The sequence below is a fragment of the Thunnus thynnus genome, chromosome 9 (assembly GCF_963924715.1).
Source record: "Thunnus thynnus chromosome 9, fThuThy2.1, whole genome shotgun sequence".
Taxonomy (NCBI): Eukaryota; Metazoa; Chordata; class Actinopteri; order Scombriformes; family Scombridae; genus Thunnus; species Thunnus thynnus.
The window spans coordinates 3,398,556-3,423,411 of NC_089525.1; the positions used below are offsets into that span (position 1 = coordinate 3,398,556).

Consider the following 24,856-nt stretch of genomic DNA (forward strand, 5'->3'; position numbering starts at 1 on the left):
TGCATGAACTAAAGTAGAAAAACTAGAAACACTTGTATGAGCCTTTAAAAGTCATCCTCTGAGACATCACGTGTTTTTGAAATAGCGACTCTTTCTCAAAAAATAAATATAGTAAAATAATAGTAATTAATGAATAAATAAGATAACATAAAAAGAATATGAAAATAAATAAAAAAAAGAATAGGAAATAAAGAAGATGTTATGGTCCATCTCTCCTCAGGGCATTTTTCATGTGATCTCTGCTTTTATTAGCTAGCTTTGTCTCTATCATCAAAACATTAGATTTTTATGTCAAATATAATCGACCATAAACCAGGAAACAAAAGGAACGGAAGTGGTGGGAGATGAATCTATTGATGTTGGCTGATTTCCTATTGGTCACCGATAGAGGTCAATAAAAGTCATTGAAAACTGATCGTTGTAGAAGTAGAGCTGACTGGAACACAATAAAAACATGATTCAAAAGAATTAAAAACATGTTTGATCCTCCTGTCTGTGCACTCTCACTGAGTCAGACATGTTGAACAAGTTATGAGTTATAATCTGAACAGGATACAGAGGTGTGTGTGCAGCCATGACCAAAGACATACACACACTCAGTAAACACTATCCAAACTAAAAAAAACCTTCAAGTCTCCAAATAACAACAGCCATGTTAGCCTCATGTCTGTCACTATGGAAACTGGTCTCAGCTGACCTTTACAATGTCCCTCACTGCTGGCTGTTTAACCTCACTGTATGCTTGTGTGTGTGTTGCTGTGTATGTGTGTGAATGTGTGACTGAATAGGTAGAGGGAGCTGAGGCCAATGGCCCATCAACTCATTCAGGCCACTGTCCCCCCTACTGTGAGATTGATTTATGTGTGTATGTGTGTGTGTGTGTGTGTGTGTAGGTGTGAGATTGACTCGTGGATCGATAGTGTAGTTGGTAACAAAAGATGCTATTTCACAACTCACTGGACTGCATGCCATGGCCACACACAAACACACACACACACACACACACACACACACACACACAAACACACACAAACACACACAAACACACACACACACACACACACACACACAAAGCTGGTGGTTAACAAGACACTGCAGGCAGCTGGTGGACATCCTGCAGACTGGTGACTCTCACTCTCTCCAACAACAAACACAGACACTGATAAAGTGTACAATCCACTATTACGACACAGCAGGCTGTTATATTGCTTTACTAACTGTTTGTTTATTGTTTGTTCCACATCCATTTACATCACAACCATTTCTGAGGACCAATGGCGGTAAATATACTTTTGACAAGAAAAATCTTCAATTCAAGGTCCACAATCTTCCTCAGCGGATCCTGTCTGATCACTTTTTTTTGGCAAATAACCCAATCTTTAGTTATTAGATTTTCCCAGAGCTTTCACCACTAAAGAAGACTGTGAGATGTGGTTGAAAGCTCCAGAAAAAGATAGAAGTGGACCTTGAGTAAAGTTTTTTTTTCTTGTCTAAAATACCTTAATTTATTTACTTCTTTTTTTTGTTCAAGAGAAGTGAACAAAGGAAGCTGGAAGCTCTGAAAAAGCTAGTAAGTGAACCTTGAGTTACAGGTTTTTATCATCAAACTGCTGTTTCATAAGTCAAAAATGACATTTGACACTCGGTACAGGCTAATTTATCAGTGTTATACGTTGTTATACGCAGCAACTCTTCACTGTTTAGAATGTGCTCTGCAACTTGTTTCACTTAACGCAGTTACATGTGTGTGTGTGTGTGTGTGTGTGTGTGTGTGTGTGACTCCTCACCTGGCTGCTCCTCTCTCTTCCTCCTCTCCTCCTTCTCCTCTCTGAGTCGGTCCTCCTGCCTGCAGGGTCGACCCTCCTGATCTCGAGGGATGATTGGCCCGTGGAAAGGACACTGGAGGAGACACAGTCACAGCTCAAACACACACTAACTACAGTATGAGGGCTGATCACTGGGCTTGGCAATGTCGACAAACAACAATGATATATTTCATATGTGTTAGATATTTATGTGTAAACAGACAGAATCCCTTTGAGTGTGTGCGGATACCTTGAGCCGGTCCTGTCTCTGACACAGCTTTCCGTTGCCCAGCGGTGCTCTACAGTAATGGCTGACAGGAGTGAAGCTACCAGGGAAGGAGATGTATCTGCTCTTGCTCTCCGCCAGCAGCTCCTTGTTCTCCACCTCCTCCTCCACGTCAATGGGAACCCAGAACTGATGCTGTGAGGCCGACCTGCAGAGGGATCACACTTTTTACACAAGTTTAAGAAAGCCAAATTTAAGACCCTTCATGACTTTTTTATTGCTATCTGTGTGTGTGTGTGTTTAAAGTGTCTTACTTGATGATCTTGCCAGCATTGGGCTGCTCCTGGCCCCAGTAGTACAGGTCCAAACCGAAAGGAACCACTGGAGCATCAACAGCCTTCTGGTCTGAAGTGGACTGGGATGAACTGGGACCAGAGGAGCTGCTGGAGGACGTGGAGGGAGAGTTAAACCAGCTTCATGCAGAAACAATTCAGTCCCTCCAGGATTTCGTGTTGTGAGTTTTGTTGTGATTATTGCAGCCAAAAATGTTTGATTTTGCAGCGGCTTGTCTCAAAAAATGCATCTCAAAATGCAATACAATGCAATGTTTTATGTGCTCTTTTTGAGGTAAAATTGCAGGAAATTAGGAAAAATTGCATTCGAAGGAATTTTTTTTTAAAAATTGCTACCAATTAAAAGTCATGTAATCTCTTCCTTTGATAAAAAGCATACTGCATATCACAGTAACAACTATATTTCAGTGATAATTTATTTTCTGAACATGACAACAATGGGCTCAAAGTTATATAAAAAAAGAAAATACTGTCCTTGAGTTCCATTTAAAAGTCTTTCTTTAATAAACTTTCACCTCAATATTAGCATCAAATAGAATCAGTCAATACTGCCATTAAAATACATCTATTAACATCAAAATATAGTTTAATTTCCAAAGTGCCATGTTTATGTTTGAGGTAGATTATGTCCATCTTTGCTGTCTGAACAACATCAACTTGTATTCTTCTCACTAACTGAATTAAACCTCATTGTTTTGCTCAGTCTGTGGCATCATTTCTGTTGGCAGGTGAGATTTGTCCATCTTCCACCTGAATGCGTCTGAATCTTTGCTGAATGTGCTGCGATCACATAAGTAACCACGACATGAAATGCAACAACTGATTCAAATCACAAGTGGTCTGTTGATTTGACCATGTCATGCTGAAAAGTTAGAGTAATTTAGCAAACTCTCGCAAATATTGTGGAGATTTCCTGAATTTACGTTAATTATTGTGATTCCAAAATTGCAATTTCCTGAAGGGACTGTTAAATACAACAATGTGAGTTTAACAGCCACAGTGACTATGCTGCAGCTAAATAGGCGCAGTATCTGATCACATGTGCTGTCTGGTTAGGAGGAGGTTAAAGGTGGTGGAACTGAGGTCAGTAGAGAACTTGTTACCTGGATTCTGCTGGCAGAGGGATGTTCTGTTTGAGGAGGCGCAGTGTGGCAGCAGCACAGGTTGGATCCTCCTCCTCTTCCATGAGTCGCTTTAGTCTCCTGATGGAGGAAGAGGAGGAAGAGTAGGACGGGGGCGGGGGCGGGGCTGGAGCAGCAGGTCTTTTAGCAGGAGTCTTTTTTGTGACGGGTGCTGCTGAGGTAGAAGGAGAGGGATCCAAACCTGCCGACAAAGACAAGAAGAAGTTAAGATATGAATGTGTAAGTGTAATGTAACACACCACATCTGTTCTTCTTCTAAAAGTCTGAATCTCCATTGGTGGCACATTTTTTATGGAGGAAAGATTAAGAGGAAATGACAGGAGGTGACTCAGATCAAAGGAAATTTATTGAAACATTTTGGTCTAAAGGAAATTTGGACTTGAAGGATGGATGATCAGAAGGTCACCAAAGACATTCAGTTTTATCTTCTGGGGAGTATGAATGTTCATGCCTAATTTCATAGCAATCTGGTCATTATAAACAAAAACTACAAGTCTACAGCCATACTATACTATACTAACTAACTTACTATGACAATGTTGATGTTTAGCAGGTAAAAAGTTTAGCAATCTTACATTTGCTAATAAGCACTAAACACAACATACAGCTGAGGATGATGGGAATGTCATTAGTTAAGTTAAAATATTGGACAAATTAAAACTTTGATCTGATGATGGTGCCAGTTACAAAAAGTTATTATTATTCATCTATAGGGACATGAATGTATAAACCCAGTTTCATGGCAACACATCCAATGGTTGTTGAGACATTTCACTAAAAATCACAAATGTCAAACTCATGGTGGTGCTGGAGGAAAAGTCAAAGAATCATTAGGGTAGATCATCTGGGAATCATGAATGTCTGTACCAAATTTCATAGCAACCCATAAAATAATTGTTGAGATATTTCAATCTGGTCCTGAAGACCAACAGACAGACATTATCATCCATAGAGCGAGACCACTAGCATAGTATACTCTAGCAATGACATATTTGTCTCTTATCAGACCATAAAACAGCCAACTTACAGGAATAAAGAGAGAGCAGCGGCAATATGCACCAAAACCTCCAGAACAAGTTGTGTGTGTGTGTGTGTGTGTGTGTGTGTGGTCAAACTCTGGGTCAACCAGGGTCTCTGGGGTTTGAGAAGGACTTAAATGCACACATCCATGCACACACACCGCAAGTGAGATCAGAGGAAGGCAGTAAGCCGAGAGCTGCCAACATGCTGATCCCACACATTATTAAGGCTGACCTGGATGCTTCAGAGATTCAATCACTGCTATGCTAGACTACGCAAATGATCCACACCGTACAGCTTTTTAACTCTTTTTTTCTATTTGGTTAGTGAGCCAACAATTAAAACACAAAAAAATTCAGACTAGCCACTTTACTGGCTGGTCTGACCAGGTGCCAAAATACTGGCCTGGTTTTCAATTAAACTAAGAAACTGGTCTTTACAAGAGATCTACTGGCAGCAGTTTCAAACTCATAGCATTTCATTGAATTCATGGTCAAGTGGTCATTCACAATAAGGTTTGGATCCACCGTCACACAGATGTGTGTCTCAGATGGATGTAAGAAAGCAAACAAACAGCAGAATTCTGACAACACCTTAAAGAGTCTGCCCATCCGCACAAGACAAAATAACAGTATAGGTCTAAAATTCAGGCCGGCAAAAACAACCTATAGTTACGTTTACACCGTCTAGTGGCTGTTGTAATTATGACCGGGGAAATAACGCAGTTCACATGACGTCAATATATATTTTGATTTCATCGTATTAGGAGGAGGTGGGTTGGCTAGATAGCAAAAGTGGACTTTGCTGCAGGAGACCATTGTTGCTTCCCATTTCCAACTGCAAGTTGGGACATTTTTTTAAAAACTGTGACATTGCAGTGAAATTGAATATTGAAAAATCCATGTAATTAAAAAAAAATAGGAGACCTTCTTTTAGGTTTCTGGTCAAAATGATCTCAGAGTGGTTAGGGCCAGGGTTAGGGCTAGGGTTGGAGTTAGGATTAGGGTTAGGGGGTTAGGGTTAGGGTTAGGATTAAGGGGTTAGGGTCAGTATTTCTAAAATCCTGGTTATGTCCTTGTTAATAGAGTCCTACAATATACTCTAGGTTAACATGTTTTTAATGCCTTTTATTACTTCTTGATAGTTTTGTGTAAAAGGCTTAAGATGGTGAGATGTTTGTTGCACATCATGCACTCACAATAATGTTTTCACTGTTCAGTTTTCAAAGAAGAGTTTTTTTTTTTAAAACACAACCAAATATGTCAATAGTCAAGTGATTGCCTGTTACCCCAACCTCACTCTACCTCACCTCACCTTCTCCCCCTCCATCATCCCTCCTTCTCTCTCTCCATCAGGTGGTGAAATACAGACTCAATCTGCTTTTTTCAAACCGCCAAATGGCAGGGGTTTGTCTGGATGTTGTGGATGTTAAGACGCACAGATCAATGGGAGGAAATGTGTATAGTTGTGTGTGTGTGTGAGTGAGTGGGTGGGGAGGAGGGTGGTTGTTAGAGAAAGAGAGAGAAAAAGGGGGTTAAGGGGGTTTGAGGGAAAGAGAGGGAGAGAGAAAGAGAGAGAGGAAAGGCGGAAAGAGGTATTGATTTTCCCGGGTTAAGCAGGGCCTGTAATTAAAATGTTAATTTGAGAAAGAGAGAGATAGTGTCCTGACAGCAGAGAGAGGGATAAGAGGACTGATAATCAGAATGACAGAACAGGACAGAGGCGAGGAAAGAGAGAAGAGAGAGGGGGAAGAGATATAGATAGAGGAAGGGAGGAAATAGAGGAGGGAAAAGAGCAGAGCCAGGCTTTCTCTGAATGAACCAACACTGGAAAAAATGGAAAGGAAAGGAAGCCGAGAGGAAATGTAGAGAAATGTTAAATGTGTTCCATTGCCTAAGATGAAAAGAGTCAGAGGAAGACAGACAGAAACCAAAAGAGAACAATGATATACTGAAGAACAGAAAAATATCAAACCTTATAACTCTGAATTGAGACCTTTTTAAGTCGTGCTGATTCCTTTGGTACAGATAATCACTGTCTCAATTATCAGTGTTCCTTTTTCCATGTTAGTGTTGTAAATACTTAGTGAGCTACTGTGTTATAATTTGGATCAGTTTATACTGTCTATATGATTTGCAATAAAATCCATGGATCAAGGCAGTTCCAGTAAAATGAAGTGATTTTGGTCTGAAAGGTTGCTGTTATGAATGCTGACCTACTATCTTACATCTTTCACTTTTCCTCCATGCATGCTGCTACACATTTCTCTAATTATTGTTAAAGATGTGTATTATCCTGGATGAGTTTCAATACTTTTTACAAGACAGATACAACCAATTTCATTAGCTTAGCTTTTCTTTTTTTTGTAAAAACCCTGTCTTTTCTCTTCCTGTAAAACATTTTCTTATATTTGATGACTAATCTTGAACTCAGGGGCAGTTATATAAACGGATCCAATCAAATGTGATTTGGGCTGACTAGCTAACTACACCCATCATATAAAACCACACCTGACTGCTTGTGGGTCGTAGTAACTAGCAGAGCAATATCATAGGAGGAGGTGTGTGTTTGGATATCAGTGGGAAAAATCTTTGTTTTCATTTCCAAAAGAATGTGGTTGAGGTCTGATTTATTCATCTCTCCCGCATTCTCTTCCAGATCTAACAACACAGGTGAGAGGTGTCTGTGTTGACGCAGTGTCACAGTGCAGAAGCTAAAGACACAAAATTCTGTTTCATTGTGACATTAAATACTCCACACCAAAGCACACCAAATGTGTATTGTTCCGCGGCTGCAAATAGTCCTGAACAAATGCAATATTTACTCCTGCTTTAGTCACAATTGTTAAAAGAACCACAGGACCCAGCTGCTTTAGGGCATGACTGAGACTTCTGGGGTTGGAACTGAGAGTGTCAGGCAGAGTAGAGAAGTCAGAAAAATGGACTGACCAAAAATACTGAGAGGTGCTATTCCATACGAGCACAAAAAGTGCTCATTTGCGAAAATAAATATCAATTTGTTGCCAAGTCTAAACAGGATTATGTATTTCTTTATATTTCAAGCAGGATATCAAGCTAGTGTGTGTGTGTGTGTGTGTGTTTGTGCAAGTGTGTGGGTGGTAAAATCTGGGTGCAGGGCTAATAGGGGCTCATTAAAGAGGTTGCATTGTTAATTTGGTATGGCCCCTGTAGATCATTACCTAGCCAGCCACTAATCACCCTGACACACACACACACACACACACAAAGCTGTTTTGGGCACATCAGATACAATCTAATTACTTTAGCGTCTAATTGATTAGTAATGGAGGGAGGTGGGAGGGGAGAGGAATGGGCTTGCAGGTAAAGGAGAGGCTCAGTGTAATGTAATGACTCAGGAGGCTGGCGAGGAGTACTCGCCAGGGGTCAAAGGGCACCTCGCAGCCACAACAGCATGGCTGACCTAGCAATAACAGCACTGTCGACAACATGCTCTGTTATGGTGTCATTAACGCAGACACATAAATAGAGACACACACATAAACACAGAAAAGTTCACATATGAATCTGTATGAGTGATGACGAGACGATTGAATATGGCTGACAGAGCAGCACCGTCAGAGTTTTAGTGTTTACTGTCGCCTGGAGCTTCTACATAGTTGCTGATAATGATATTAACAGCATTTAAATTCCATCTAATATTTAGGAAAAGAACATGTTGTTGTGGAGCTGACATAGCAATAAAGATGAGCAGGCAGTTGGTTAATGACCTGAACATTTGACCTCTAACCTACCATGCTGCCTGCAGGCTAGACATGATCCATACAAGTCCAATGCAGCCACGGTGCAGGAGGGAACAACACTGTAACAGCCACTCATATGGACACAGTGGTAAGTCTGTGGTGAAGGTAAATGGATGTCTTGACAGAATAAAGTCCATCAAAGATACATAGAGGAAAAGTAAATACCTGTCTCCATTACAAGATTGTGCTGCATTTCAGACATCAGACAAAAATAATAATAAAATTGGTGTGGCAGTGATTGGGGGATCCTCCTGAAGTCCACTTTCATCTCCACAGTTTTGAGCACATTCAGCTCCAGGTTGTTGCGTCTGCACCATAGGGCCAGCTGTTCAACCTCACATCTGTATGCAGACTCATCTCCGTCTCAGAGGAGGCCGACGAGTGTTGTGTCGTCTGTAAATTTCAGGAGTTGAACAGACGGGTCTCCTGAGGTGCAGTTGTTGGTGTAGAGGGAGAAGAGCAGCAGGGAGAGCATAGATCCCTGAGGGACACCATTGCTGACTGTTCGGGTGCTGGATGTGATTTCTCCCAGCCTCACCTGCTGCTTCCTGTCTGTCAGGAAGCTTGTGGTCCACTGACAGGAGGCAGGCACAGTGAGCTGGGTGAGTTTGGTGAGGAGGAATTCTGGGATGATGGTGTTGAAGGCTGAGCTGAAGTCTACAAACAGGATCCTTGCATACGTCCCTGGGGATTCGAGGTGTTGCAGGATGTAGTGCCTTCCCATGTTGACTGCATCATCCACTGTCCTGTTTGCCCAGTAGGCAAACTGCAAGGGGTCCAGCATGGAGGTCTGTGATGGTCCTTCAGGTAGGTCAACACCAGTCTCTTGAAGGACTTCATGACCACAGACGTCAAGGCGATGGGCCTGTAGTTGCTTAGTCCAGTGATGGAGGGTTTCTTTAGAACCGGGATGAAATTGGAGCATTTGAAGCGGGAGGGGATTTCATACAGCTGCAGTGATCTGTTGAAGATCCATGTGTATGTGGGAGCCAGCTGGTCAGCACAGACTTTCAGACAGGAGGGTGCAGCTAGGTTTATGCTTGATGCAGTGACCCCGGCACGAGGGTGCGTGCGCCAAAAATGACGTCATCACGTCTTTCACGTTGAGCGCAAAGGCTCTACAAATTGCAAATGCGGCGCTTGGTCGTTCCCCCCCCGGATTTTTGGAGGTGCACACCACATATGGACATGCGGAGGTGCATTTCCTCATCGATAGCACCCATCAGCCTCATTATACAGCTATATTCCCCATCCACACATCTCTCTGCATGTAAGGGACGGACAGAACATCTCCTCTTGTGTCGACTTTGTAGTTGTAATAGCAATAAGCAGATAGATTCTTCCTCAGCAATGATGAGTTCCAGGGCAGTGTGTGTATCCATGATGCATAATGACATTCTTCTGGTAACACTCATTGACTTCTTACTTATTCAAAGAATATTTTGTTTGTGGTGATTCAGAAAATACTGCAATGAACAACACACTGAGCATTAACGCCTCTGTGCATGCTTGTAGCTCACGCACCATCTGCAGAGGCCCACAAAACAGTGTCTCGCATGAGACAACTATTTTGATAATTGATTATTTGTTTTGAGTCATTTTTTAAGAAAAAAAAGTCAAAATTCTATCATCTTTCATCTTATCATATGTGAATTTTTTCTAGTTTCTTTAGTCTTTTGTGACAGTAAACTGAATATCTTTGGATAGTGGACTGTTGGTTGGGACAAAATAAGATGTTTGAGGACGTCATCTTGGACTTTGGGAAACCATGATTGACATTTTTCACTATTTTCTGACATTTTATTGACCAAACAACTAATCAATTAATCAGGAAAATCAATAATGAAAATAACTCTACTCTGAATGTAAGCGAAACTGAGCAAATGAGCATGAAAATGGAAACAGACATGTGTCACTAATCAAATTGTATCAGATCCATCATATCAGACATGACCAGACCCCATGAACAAATATCAGACCACATGTTAGCCTGGCTGTGGTTGGGACGAGTGGCTTTCCTTTTAGTTTCTAGGGCCTTTTTGGACACACACACACACACACACACACACACACACACACACACACACACACGTCTTTAACCATAGTTCTATAAATTAACCTATTTAAGAAGCCCTTTAGCTGCTCTTAATCAGCTGAATGCTGCTTCTTTGAAGTGTGTGTGTGCGTGTGTGTTTGTTTGTTGAATGTGTGTGTGAATCTTAAAAGATTACAGCAGCAGCAGGTCTTCTTTTGTAGCTTGACCTCACTATTTATCCACATGTGTGTAGGTCTGAGCAGTGCATGTGTGTGTGTGTGTGTGCGTGTGTGGTTGAACTAACCATACTCGGCTCTGAGATGCTCTGGAATGTGTGGCTCATATCCCTCTTTCTCTGGAACTTCATCAAAATCATCTTCATCATCACTGCCTTCTCCATCTGAAGAAGCTTTAACCTGAGGAAGAGGAGGTAAGGTAGAACATTGAAAGGTGTTCAGGGTCAGGATGGAAGATGTAGCATAAGCCTGAAATGCAGAAATCTTGGTAATCATGGATCCAGAGCTAAACTTCAATAGCCACATGAGATCAATAACAGTGTCTGAATAGTTTCATCTTGAAAACAAAGCAAGATCTGAAGGATGCAAGTCCAGGAATAACCTTTATTTCTAAAATCAAAACCTTTAAAAACAGGTCACAAATGGGGCTGCAACTAATTCTCATTATTGATTTATATGTCAACTATTTTTTCAATTAATTGATTAGTTGTTTGGTCTAAAAAAATGTCCAACAATGGTGAAAAATATTGATCACTGTTTCCCAAAGGCCAGGTTGACATCTTCCAATGTCTTGTTTTGTCCCGACAAACAGTCAACACAAGCCAAAGATATTTAGTTACTAAGATAGAAGAGTTAATAAAACATTCACCTCTGAGAAGCTGGAATATGAGAATTTGGACAATTTTCTTAAAAAAATGACCAAAAAAAAGATTAATCGATTGTCAAAATAGTTAGCGATTCATTTTCTGTTGATCAACTGATGGTTGCAGTTCTAGTCATAAATATGTTGTTTTATTTTCAAAACTGCTCAGTAAATTCCTCACAAAGCTGGTCACTGTAGTTTCTACTCCAATAGGAAGAAACAGTGCATCTGTTGGGGACTATTTTCAGCAGTGGATGAATCCACATTTAGAGTTTCTGTATTTCTGGCAGTGGGACGGTGTGTGAGTATGTGTTCATGTCACCCAGTGCAACAGTGTGGCTCTTTAATGTGTTTTTAATAGTTTTTGGACAACAATGGAGCTTTATGGTACAGAGGAAGAGGATCTATCAGGCTTTGATGCACACAATTTCTGGTTTTGAATTTCTTTACAATAGGTAAAGTGTATAATATCAACAGCCTTGTTCTATAATCCACAAACTACACACATTGATACACTGAACACAACCAAACAGAACGTTAGTTAAACTACACATATTGACATAGTGATTATTTAAGTCCAGTTTCTCTCTCATTCCTTTACTCTCCTTCTCAGGGTTGTGTGATCTCTTCGGCTTGGGGGAGAAAGGGATGACGATGATTGTGTGTGTGTGTGTGTGTGTGTGTGTGTGTGTGTGTGTGTGTGTGTGTATGTGTGTGTGTGATGAGCTGCTATCAGCGCTAAGCAGAATTTATGGTTTTTAATTTCCCGGTGAGGTTGTTAGCCATTGGCTGGGCTACAATGCAGAACACAACACTCCTATTCACACAGGGGTCATTTCCATAATACAAATGTGTGTGTGTGTGTGTGTGTGTGTGTGTGTGTGTGTGTGTGTGTGTATGAGTGGTGGCTGCTCTGCCTTTAACAGCTGAGGACACACACACACACACACACAGCATAATAATCACAGTGATTAGTGTTATGAGGGGCAGTAAAACCTAACGTTAGACTAACCTCTTATTCCCAAAGGCCTCTTTTTCATTAGTGTGTAATACCTGTATGTGTGTGTGTGTGTATGTGTGTGTGTGTGTGTGTGTGTGCGATAGAGGGGTGCTGTGCTACTGCTGATAAAGCCCATTAGAATGTTAGAATTAGTTTACAAATGATGAGTCCTTAGATGATTACTAAAACACACCCACGCACACGACTGAACCCTGGGACAGAGTCAGTTAACCGTGCCACAACCCTTCCTCAACACACCTCAACACACCAGCAGAGACCAATTAAAACACTTCATATTACAATACTTACCACGCAGTTAACCACCAACTAAACAATTAAAGGCTAATTAGTTCTCATTAATGCAGCCGCGACAGCAGAGACGTGGTGGGTGGTCTGAGAGGGAAGTTAGGCCTCGTTCATGAGATGTAAAAATGAAGAGATTTCATATGTAAGTATACACACAACAAGCATGATGGCAACTATAAAATTCAAAATTGACCCGGGGGTGTATTCTTTCTCTGTCTGGTGTAGACAAAATAATGTAAACACTTAATGTAAAATAATCTACTCTTAAATCTTCACCACAAGTCATTACAATTAGATATTCAAGTGAAACAGCAGCTGTTGTTTATTCATTCATGGTTCAATAAATTGGTCGGGCTTTTTATGACCAAAACTGATTATAAATAAAGAGAATGTAGTGATGGTGACCTGGCTGATCACATAGCACATTTGCAGTCGATCTATCTATGCATTTAAAGCTGAGGTACACTTGAAACAAATGATTTAGTAGTAAGTGTTGTCTGCTGAATGTTCTCACTTGAAGGCAGGGAGAAAAGCCTGCCGTCAAAGACGCAATAAATCATGCAAATGTAGATATTGGCACACAGTTTCAGACAATCTATCTGACTCCGTTTATGAAAATTGATGGAAGTGTTTTTGAGGAAAATTTTTAAAAAAAAGAAAGCTTGAGGAAGAAGTTTATTACTCTGCACCGCTGGCCAATCGCTGCTTTTGGAAAGTTACAAAACTTTCTGAATGTAGCCATCTCAGTTCCTACGCTGGACAGGTGTGGGGTGAGAGGGGGTTTCATACTTTCATACACTGTTTGACAAGCACTTTGTTCTATGTATACTGACACCACTCAAGTCTCCAGTTCCCCAAACCCCCAGCTAAAGTCACCTGACTTCAAATGATACTTTCTGCTTCTGCATAGCCTTGTGGCTCCAGTTGAATAATCTGCTCATGGCAGCGAGCTCCCACGTTAGTGCACGTCTATGCGTAGCCTAAAATGTATGACTGCATTAATTGTAAGCAATGACATGTGTGAGTACATACACCTACACACACCCCCAAAGTGGTATAAACACATCCATGTGCACCTCTGCTGTCTGGGTCTTTATCAGTTTTGGAATATTCAGGGTCTTTAGTTTCCAATTCACATGGAAAGTGCCATTACATAAAACCTGCATGTCTTACTTTTCATTATAAAATAGCAGTCACTGGCAGCAGTGTTAGTGAATGAAGGTCAAGTCTTTGAATTTTATCGTAAAAGATTTCATAACTGTCCAGGTTATCGTCAAAATGACCCAATATATTAATTGTTTATATGACATAAAATTTCTCTGCAATGTAAAGTATACAGTATGTATAAAGCACACTGAAGTGAATTCCACTACAACCATATTAAACATAAGTGACTTCTATGCGTGTAAAGATGTAATACTGCAGAGAGTAAAAGGTAGTCAGGTAAAAGTCTCCTGATAAAACAGAGCTGTTATTACTACAAATGATCCTTTTAATCTGAGAAGAGATGTTGCACAGAGTGAACTTGAAGAGTGAGATACTGAGGCTTGATCTTATTTATTTCTTACAGAAAAGCTGAGAGAATGCTGTTAAACTGAAGTGTAACATTTTAAACACCAAACCAAACTTTCTCCATTACTCCACTCCACTGCTGCACTTATTCATCCTCAGAGGACAATGGATTCACACTCACCACACGTACACACACATACATCCACACAAATATAGTCTCTATAGGTTTTGTGCTTGTCTACTTTAATCCCGGCTGGTTTATTCTGTTCTGATCAATGACCTAAGACTAAGAAGTGATCACCCAGCTCGAGGAAAATCCTGCCCTAACATCATCCCTTTTCCCCCTCTTTCTCCCTCTTTGTCTCTAATTCACCTTAATTTAATCCTGATAGCATCGAGTGCTGTCGGCCGGCCTGGCAGAGCTGTAAGTCTCACAGTAGAATTAGCTTTCCTCCAGAAACATTTTGCTGACGGGGAGCGCGGCTAAAATATGGCCTCTATTCCCCCACATGGCTGCATGGGGGGCTGCTTTGCATTTTAACAGAGCTTTGGTTTATTCTCCAGGACACACTTGAGGAGAAAATCACACAGTAGCGGCAGAGTTCCCTGGAGGAGATAAAAACGGCTTCTTTAACTGAAACTCAAGATTTACCAGACAAATTAGAAGTGATGGTTTAAGTAAAGCAGGGCCATGTGTCATTGTAATAGGAAAAAGACAAAACAAATATTGGTAACTTTAACATTAAAATCAGCCCCAGATAAAAATAAAGATAGAAATAATAAAAAAAAGTTGTTTAAGTAAAGCAGGGCTATGTGTTACTGTAATGGCAATGTTTACCCAAGATAAAATAAAGGAGGTTCCTATAAAGGGGAAATAGGGGGGGGAAGAAAAATAAGTAGTTTTTTGGCAACTAAATAAAGGAGAGATCAGTTGGAAGCGGTTGTTAAAGCCAGGACCATAAGTTATGTGGGCGAGTATACTGGTTCAATGGATGTGTAGAGACATCCATCTACAACTACACATCAGTAAGACAAAAAAAATAGTAGTTACTATCAATTAATCTGTTCATCACTTTTCTGAATAATCTATCAGCCTGTCAAAAGTCATACTGTCAGTTCCACAGCCCAAGGTGGTGTATTCAGATAGCTTGTTTCATCCAACCAACAGTCTAAAACCAAAATATATTTAATTTACAATCATATAAAACAGAGAAAAGCAGCAAATCTTGCCATTTGAGTAGCTGGAACTGGTAAATGTTTGTGCTTGATAAATGATTTGAATGGTTAATCCAGTATCAAAATTGATGGCGATTCATTTTCTGTCAGTTGACTAAATGATAAATCGACTACACACTATGGCCAATCATGTGACCATCAAGAGCCAACAGTCCAACTAAAAATTCCACCTGCTAATTAGCTCTCCTTTAAGTAGTCAATGAAATCACTGCTGAGGTTTTTTGGTTGGAATGAAAACCTGCAGACTGTTGGCTCTCTATGGGACATGACTGGCCAGAAATTCAGCTGCCGGTTTTAGACAGTGGAGATGGTGTGGTCCTCCACTTTTGATTGTTTTGTGCCCATGCTTCGCAAAGTAGTATTTTCTGCAGCCAGCTTACAGTAATGTAAGTAACTAATGGTCCCATGGTAGTTCAATGATATTTTGGACAATAGCCAACTTTAAACTTTAGTTTAACTGTTTTTATTTGTCCCTTTACATGACAATTCCCTGCCCTGACCTCAACCCCATCCAACACCTTTGGGAACCTCAACTGTGAGCAGTTTCCGATATTAACATTTTGACTCACCTGCCAAGGGGACTGGTGGATGAAAAAATCCACCGACCACAGCCAAAATAATTAATTGCCTTTTTGTGTCACATAAACATTTGTTTCAGTATATTTCATTGAGATAATAAGGTATTATGTTGATACAAACTTAAAGAAGAGGCCAGAGCAAAATCTGAAGCAAAATTATTTTAGTTTGACACCACAGTAGCTACTCTTACAAGCTTATGTTAATCAATTGAGCTGTCTACACTGCTGGCGTAACAGCTCATGTGTCACGTGCACTATGGACACGTAGCCGCGAACCGAAGCATAGTTTTTAGGCTTCGGGTCTATTTTTCTCCATTTGACACGCATAACTATAGTCATTGTGATTGGGCTCTGAACACTTCCAAAATGTGGGTGACCTACGCTCAACGCTTTACCTGAACGCCACCTGTGTAGACACACAGACAGAGCACTCGCTACTACTGCTCTGCTATGCTTTCTAAGTAGACACAGTGTCAGATCGTCTCTAGCAGTCCTACAGTTCCCCAGCACTGTTTAAAACACATATGGTGCACATGTCTACATTGTATAGGGATAAACACGACTAATTTTCTCCAAGCCGTCATGCCAGATATTTTATTACATGCCTATTTTGGTACAAACATTTACCCGCCATTGTGGTGGATAGCCTTCCAAGATTTACTCACCAAATGGAAAATCTACCTGCATTTGGCACTTGGCGGGTGTTTTCGGACCCCGACTGTGAGCCAGGCCTTATCAACCAAAATCAGTTTTGGACCTCACTGGAAGCAAATCCCTGCAGCCAGGTTCCAACATCTGGTGGAGAGCTTTCTCAGAAGAGTATAGGCTGTTATAGCTGCAGATTAATTCCCATAGCTTTAGAATGATGTTCAACTAACTATAGGTGTCCGCATACTTGTGGTCATATAGTGTACACTTAGCAGGGAGGGAGATTGTCAGCTGGGGTAAATATGGATGTCAGAATAGAATTAGAAACTTCAGTATGCTGCTGCTTCCACAGGTGTCTTGCTTATTCAGCTGCTATAGCATCTAGCCGTCTCTCCTCCCCCTCCTCTCCCTTAAAAAAGACTCTTATCCTTTATAAAAATGATGTGAGGGCGCCGCCTCGGACAACTGCTCCCCTGACTTCATTTGTCTCTTGGCAAGTTTGATGGTGCTGCGTTTAAAAACCCATTCAATCTTATAAACCAAAAATTAAATGTAGTCGACTGTGATGGGCACTCAGTGCATCTGCTATTTATATGCTAATGTACACTCAGCCTGCCAAGGTCTGGCAAATTATTAATGCACAGCCATAAGTCAGGTGTATGGCAGAGAGGGGAGGGGCGGGTTAACCATCACACACACACGGAGGAGAAAAGGAGTGAAAGGAGGAGGAAATGAAAGCAGAGGAAGAAGGGAGGAAGGAGGAGAGGAGACGAGAGGACGAGGAGGTGAAAAAACCCTTTGGAGATGTCTCCATTGTCTACCCTGACAAGTTAATATAGCTCTCCACCTGGCTACACACACACACACACACACACACACACACACACACACACACACACACACAGTGACTAAATTATTTCATTCTACATTTAAGGCTGAAATGGAAAATGTCTTTTGGGAATAGTGAGTGTCTCTAATGCCACCATTATCAAAAGACATTTCCCTTAAGAGAGAGCAAGTGAGAAACTGCTTCTTAATGAAGACATTCTACACAAATGCATATATAAAACACATAGTCATCTTCCTGAGAGTATTACACATACATTGCACAAACACTCACACACCCTCTCTCACACAGTTATCAGACATTTGAGTGTAACTGAGGACTGTAGACTATGGATAGCCATGTGGTAGCAGCTTGATCCTCTAAGTGTCCAAAATCAGCATCTTTCCTTGAAAACCAAGGTTCACAACCTTCACTTCTTCACAGGTATTGTGACAGTTTGTCAGAGGAAAGGTGTACTGTTGAAATTGTTGTTCAAATCTAGTCTGATTAGGAAATGTTGGTAGGGAAGGTGAAAAGTCTATCAGCCAATAGACCTTCAGCACTGAATCAAGACCATAGTGGCCACAAATAGATAGCCAAAATCGAAAAGTGCCTTATGGTGTGCCACTCTTGTTTTAGTTGTATGCTTCCAACTGGCACATGCCACTGCTGACTACAGTATACCGCTGCTGTATGCCACCTTTACACAGCATGCCACTTACACTGGCAGGTAAAGTGTTATATTGGTAGTTTATGCCATATTGATATACTGGAAAATAACCACTTCTTGTCATCAGCTGTCACTGATGAACAGTATACCGTGCTAGTTACTGTGGTAGCAAAGCTAGTGAGTCTAGCCATAGCTACATTAGTTACATTAGCCCTATATGACTAGCATAGTGAGCGTAGCCTGTCGGTCAAAGTTTGAGCATTAATGCTATATTTCCGATGGGAATTATGTCAAATATCCATGTTATTAGGCATAACATTACCACAGCAACGGCAAATGCAAGCAAGAATTTGTATGTGCTGCTAACTACAACGAGACTGTTATCATCGTCATGTTAAATGCCACTGGTTAGTGGTATTTCCCAGTAGGATATAATGATACACTGTTTTAAAGTGGTGCACAGCAGCGACATACCATAATCAGCACTGGACGGTAAGAATAGGTATGCCAGTTGGCAGTGTCATCTGCCAGTGGAAAATGAGTGACATGTCATGTTTATTAAACTATTAGCAGAGGAACAGCAGTGGCATAGCAACAGTCAACAATGCAATACCATTGAGGAATGCAATATGCCACTAAAACAAGAATTGCAAACCGTTGGTCTAACTAGGAGTGTTGTGAGTTTTGTGCCAAGAGAGGGTGACAACAGCTCCCAGCAGCTTTTTGGTACCTATGGAAATGTGTTCATAGCAGCAAGTATTGAAAACCACGTCAAGTGCAGAGAGTTGGTATCAAATGTCTGGTAGTCTTTTTTACTTATTCCTTGATCAGATATTTAATTTACCTGATTTAAATCAGATTTGTGCCCATTTTAGACTATTTTATAGAAACAAAGGTCAACTGTACATGTACGAATGCTGATTTAAACAACATTTAACATTTGCAAACTTTGGCTATTTCTATTCATTTTTAAAAAAACTGTTTTGTACAAAAACATTGTTCCTCAAAGTAAGAAAAAAAAAAAGTATATTTTTGGCTTTGATACTAAAAACCAAAAATGATACCCAGGGTTGGTCATACCTTATTTTTGTGACTAAATACAGGTTACATTTTGTCCAAAATGCTTCCACAAATTCCAGATGAGAAGTTGTTACTTTTGGCATCATCATTGGCTACAGGTGCAAATTAGGATGGATTTTAAAAATGTATGCTCATCCTCTTTAATGCTGGTTTTAGACCAACTTCTAGATAAAGGACTAAGCTGTATTATTAATGCATTCACTTATAAATTAGTTTGTGAGTCTTTTTACCAATCGATACAATATATTATTTTCTTTAATATTTGCACTGCTGCAGGAGCTGCAAATCTGCTGCCGCTGATTGATTTCAACATATTTACAAACTAATTAGGCCTAAAGCTTGCAGTGGAGTCTGACCTATTCAGGACTTGATTTGCCACAACATCCCACATCTCTATTACCACCTTGCACTCCTATTCATTACTACCTAGAAAAGATCCCATGGGGTCCCACACTAATGAGAAAAAAGCTTTCCACTCCTGCTCTCTCTCTCTCTATCCCCATAGCCTCCTCTTCACTGCTTCACGCCATTATACTCCTCTACCCCCCCAAACACACACACATAGACGCACCCTTTGTCTCTGGGGAGCAGTCAGCTTATATGATGTATAAGGTGACATCTTTATTTCTCTAACCTACCCTGGCAGGTCTATTAGCCAGCTCAGAGCTTCCCAAACCTTTGCCTGTCAAGGAGCTTATTCTCAACCGTCTAGTTCAGTTCCCCCTCCCATCCTGTCTCAATCTGTGATCAAACTAGTCATTATTATACATTCTCGTCCACTGCCATAGTTTAAATTACACACTGCTGTTCCTGATTTTACTGGGGACCCCTGAAACCTCCATGAGTACACCTAGAAAGCCCTGAAAGACTGATGGGACCCTACAAAGACCGTTGGGGGTTTGTGGAGCTCAGGAGCCCAGTTTGCCCCTGTTGACAGTGATATCAAACTGGCCCAGAGATCTCAAGGATAACCACCAAATCCAACCCCCACCATGACATTCCCAGTGGATCCATCAGTTCCAATTTAGAAACCATCTCCATTCACATTATCAGAGACCCTTGATGGAGCCAGACTGTGTCCACAGTGAATGACTAAATTTTACTCCACCTGCAGAAACAATCTGCATTTTGAATTAATCTTATGTTAGCCAAATTATGACACTAGTGTCTTACTTTTTAAATTGATAACTCCTAATACACTTTTTCAAGTATTAAACCTAAAGACTTCAATTAGTTACATTTACATATCTCACAAAAAAAACAACATATCGCTACTTACTAAAGTGAACTCATCCTAGGTTGTTAAACTTACACCAAAGTTGTCTCCTAAATGGTCTAATGAAAAAAAGTATATACAAAAACCTTTAGGCTAGCTCTATGTCATAAACAAATGGCTCATGATGATCAAACTTTGTCAGAAATCAGACACATTCTCTTTGCACCTACTGTACATATCAACTTTCACCAGACATAGTCATATTCAAACTGAACTCATGTCAGCACCTCATCACTCCACTCACATGATCCTGTCAATTATGTTTTTGTAACTGGTCAAAAGGGAAGTGAATGACAACATTAGTCTGAAACACACTGACATGCCATAAAAAAATGTACTGCTTTACTCAATCTTTGGGCTATCGTCTTTGCAATTTTCAAAAGTCAACATAAGATTAAATCTGTTAAACAATAAAGACATGCTAGCTCTAACAGAGCAGGTTACACAAACCCTTTCATTTTGTATCACATGTATTAATTGTATTGTATGACTTTTTCAATCCAATTCCAATAACTGAACTCTGGGTACATACCACCCTTGTTTTGAGTACTAATCCAATTTCAGTGCTCTCTTTTTCTCAAATTTAAAATCCGTTTTAAAAAAACATCCAGTGCCCCATCCACTTCAATAAAATCGGTGCATCCCTATATTCATCTATCAGTTCATATCCTGACCTGTCACTGGGGTAAGATTAGCTACTCATATTGAATGGGGGCCTACAGAGTAACGTTTTCATATTTTTGCATTATGGCTAAAAATGCCACAAGCAACTAACCAAAGGCATCATCAACCAAGTGCATTTTGGTCCATTGTAGGTAGGGAGGCATTCCTTTTGGCTAGGTTAGTATACTTGCATTAGGAATGAGACTAGACTTTTGAAAGCCCTTTTTATTCCACTCTTATTGTCATGAATTCTCTACTCCCAGCGAATTTTATTCACCATGTCTTCCCACACTTCCTTATTTTACTCCATTAATGAAAAGATAACTTATCAACCAATTTGCTGAGGTGCAATAAATACAACACCAAGACTGAACATAATGCATAATGAGAGCGAAATAGAGGCAAAGAGAGCAAGAGAAATACATATTTCTAGTGTAGGACAGAGAGACAAATTCAGAAAATGAATGTACAAATGAAAAGGAGGGAATGTTAGAAGAGAGAAATAGAGGGATAGTCTGTCTTTGTTTATTCACATTCATTGTGCTGTGATAAGATGGGTTATCAGCAGTAAACAAGGCCCAGGCCTGTATGAATGGAGCCCAGAGTGACTGAATACACTCTTAAAAACAGATATGTTCAAATAAGTCTGCATGTCTTATCCCTTCCTAAACACAAGCCCATGTTTTCAGTTTGAAGTACTCAACAGATGCATGTGGTATTCTCCTGACATAGCTCTTCGTGAAAACTCTTCTCAAACATACTCACTCTTCTTAGGAAGATACTAAGAAGGCTGCCTGTTTCCTCATATTGTGAAACGCTGAATTATTGGAAAGCTTGTTGTAAGATACAAAATTGTTTTACTAACTAAAGGTCTCAGTATGGTTCCAACAAACCAGTTCTTATGATCTGTCATCCAACCACGACTACAGGCCACAACCAAAGGTGGGTCAGAAAGCTGCCCATCAAAGAGAGGGTGAAACACAATGTACCTGACAAATGGGGATAAAGACGTCCAATTTCAACAATCTCGCCTCTTGGTGAAAAAGGAGAGATCTTTATAATATCAGTAGACGCATTTTTAAATCACATGAGCCAGTACTACAAGTCTCTGATACAGCTATCAAGCCAGTCAACAGCATGCAAAGTGAAGGGGTGAGCTTAGTGTATCTTAGTGTTTTTTTTTACATGGACAGAGACACTAGTGGGCTATGGGAGTTGGAAAAGAAAGGCTGAGGGTAGATCAGGGGCGTTTGGTCCAGAAAGCCACCATGTACCATGCTCAACAATACAATTCTACAGGTAAACGATGTCAACATTGAGCACTGACCTGAAAAGGACATGGGAGGTAAAACGAGACAAATCAGAAAATGACAAAGCAAAGGTCTCCATGAGATATTGGCCGGCCGCCCTTCGTCTTTGACACATCTCTGAGAGGCTCGCTAAGGTGGCAACAACCTCAGCGGATTTATGGCACATAGCCGGCGTTTGGTGTGGAACATCCAGAATGACCGACATCTGCTCCCTCTGGACTAAGTCCAACATCAGGGGTATCAGATGGGGTGGTGGAAAAACAAAGTGCAGCCTGTTTTGCCAGCCTGGTTTTAGAACAGAGGACCCCAGTTCTCCCAGAGTATTAAGCTACATGCCAACAATATTGTGTCAGAAATGTGTGTGCAATGCATTCACTTCCAAGGCTTTTGACTCACCAGAAAGAAACAGAAACCACACATTTCTCTTTAAAATCAGCTGATTGTGTAGCACTTTTAGGCACAGCCAATACTTGGAGTTATGGTTTAGATCAACCAGTAGATGGCACCATTTTAAACAATCTCTGGCTCAATCTTTGGGAAAACTACTAAGAAAGTAAAACGTCTGAAGCATATCATTTGAACTAAGACCATCAACAGTCTTATTCACATGCTATATGTTAGATTTGTAAAATTTCATAAGCATCCAACATTCAGATGTTCAGACTGCACAAATGGAACAGTCAGCCATGAAAAAGAAAACAGCCTTGTGCATTTCTGTTTTCAATAGTCTTCTAACTTCATGTAAATGCGTCTTCACTCAACCCTCCCTCTGTCTTATTCTCTCCTTCAATAAACAAGCCTCCCTATCTGCCTCCATAACACCCCTCCTCTGGCTCTTCCTCCTTCTCTCTCTCCCCGGCTCCCCCGTTATGGGAGACTATATTGAGAGGCCCGTTGAGAGAGAAACCAATCGTGTGGTGTGTCAGCGGCCCGATAGAGAAGGACCCAGTAATGGAAGGCCTTTTAAGGCTAAAAAGGAAAAGCTAATTATGATAAAGGGGCTGTAAGTTGTGTGGTTATCGCAGTGCTGGGCCTGCTGGTGCAGCAGACTGGTCCCTGACAGTGATAACCAGGCAGAGCGAGACGCCCGGCGCTCTGTCACTGTCACTCTGCCGCTCTGTTCAGCTAAAGATGGATTCACACGCTACAACTTTTATGCTTTTTTTTCAAACACATAAAGCAGGTTGCATTCATTGGTCATTTAAAACCTGAAACTGCAGGCTGAAGTCCATTCCTCTTGGATTTTTTTTCTTCTTTTTTTCTATCTCACCGCACTGCAAGCATGCAGCATGGACCCCTCTCCAAAACACCTCCAGACATTTCAGCACCAATTAAACCGTTGTAATCAAGCAATAAGTTAAACTAACAAGCTTTTTTTTGTGCCTCCATTTTGGGTCAGCTCAAACAACACCAGAGCGACGATGCTAAGCTAGATATAGAGACAGTCAGATAGACATATCAGCTGTCAAGCTATGGGGCACATTAGTGGTAACAAAGTGAATGAATGGGCACATCCTCCCCCTTGCTCCCCAATTTCTTCTCTCTGTCTCTGATACATTATGCATTATGGCAGTGCCTTGCTATCTCACCTCTACCAAATGTCTTAACTATTAATATTTCCATACTCTCTCTTCGTCTCTATTATGATACTTCCCTATGGGAGCCCATGGGTATACAGGAATGAACAGACATTTGAAGAGAAAAACTGAAAAAGGGCATTTTAAAAGAGCCAAGCAACCTGATATGAAACAATAATACTGGGGTATTTTAATGAATCTGATTGGGTAATAAAAAAGGGCTTAAGAAATTTGCAGTGGGCATTTGTAATATTTTGTATATTTTATATAGAGAATCTTATGTAGATTTTTCATTGATTTCAGTCTGAACACTTAATATTGCTTCAATCAGGTTCTATTCAAAGACATTCCTTATGGCATCTCAGTACTAGTCTTAAGTAGACATCAATGTGAGCTGGCTTTCATCAGACTAGCGTGAGTGGTGACAGCTGTGTAGAAGCACCTGAAGCTGCAGTTCTTACAATGGCCACTAGATGCTGCAGATGAGAACTAGGGCTGCTCTGAGGGTGATATAGCACCAATTTTAAAAACGCATTCTATTCTGAGCTGTCGAACATGAACTTTTTCACACTTCTCAGATTTGATTCATTTTTTTCAAGTTGATGATCTTTTCAGTGATTTTGTACACATGTGTGTATGTACATTTAGCATTTTTTCCATGATAAATGTTTTAAAAATTCAATGCATTTGATGTTTTTGGAATGGCTTTTATGTGTACAATGTCACTTGATGTGATATTGATATAATTTTGACTGACTAGCGGTGTGCAAATATCCAGTCCAGGTGTTCAGTGAAACACTCCTGAGTCTGTTTGATTCCTCTGTGCCAGGACAAGATCCAAATTGAACTTGAAATGTTGTACTTTTCCTGATATAATAAAGAAGACATTTCAAAGTGTGCAGATGCCAGTGTTGCAAGTCCTTTGGGAGGTAA

At 40.5% G+C, this 24,856-nt stretch overlaps 1 protein-coding gene across 5 annotated transcripts in view; it reads right to left on the bottom strand.

The window, feature by feature from the left end:
* Positions 1–24,856, bottom strand: part of uvssa (UV-stimulated scaffold protein A) — a 41,485-nt gene that overhangs the window by 5,835 nt on the left and 10,794 nt on the right. For 4 of the 5 annotated variants that reach the window (XM_067598540.1, XM_067598541.1, XM_067598538.1 and 1 more), the window contains exons 9-13: positions 10,667–10,778; positions 3,488–3,707; positions 2,346–2,474; positions 2,056–2,239; positions 1,788–1,899 (exon numbers count right to left, since the gene is read on the bottom strand). In XM_067598540.1, the coding sequence (XP_067454641.1) occupies positions 1,788–1,899; positions 2,056–2,239; positions 2,346–2,474; positions 3,488–3,707; positions 10,667–10,778 (757 nt within the window). The remainder of the gene's footprint in view (positions 1–1,787; positions 1,900–2,055; positions 2,240–2,345; positions 2,475–3,487; positions 3,708–10,666; positions 10,779–24,856) is intronic. The other variant, XM_067598542.1, reaches the window with a different exon arrangement.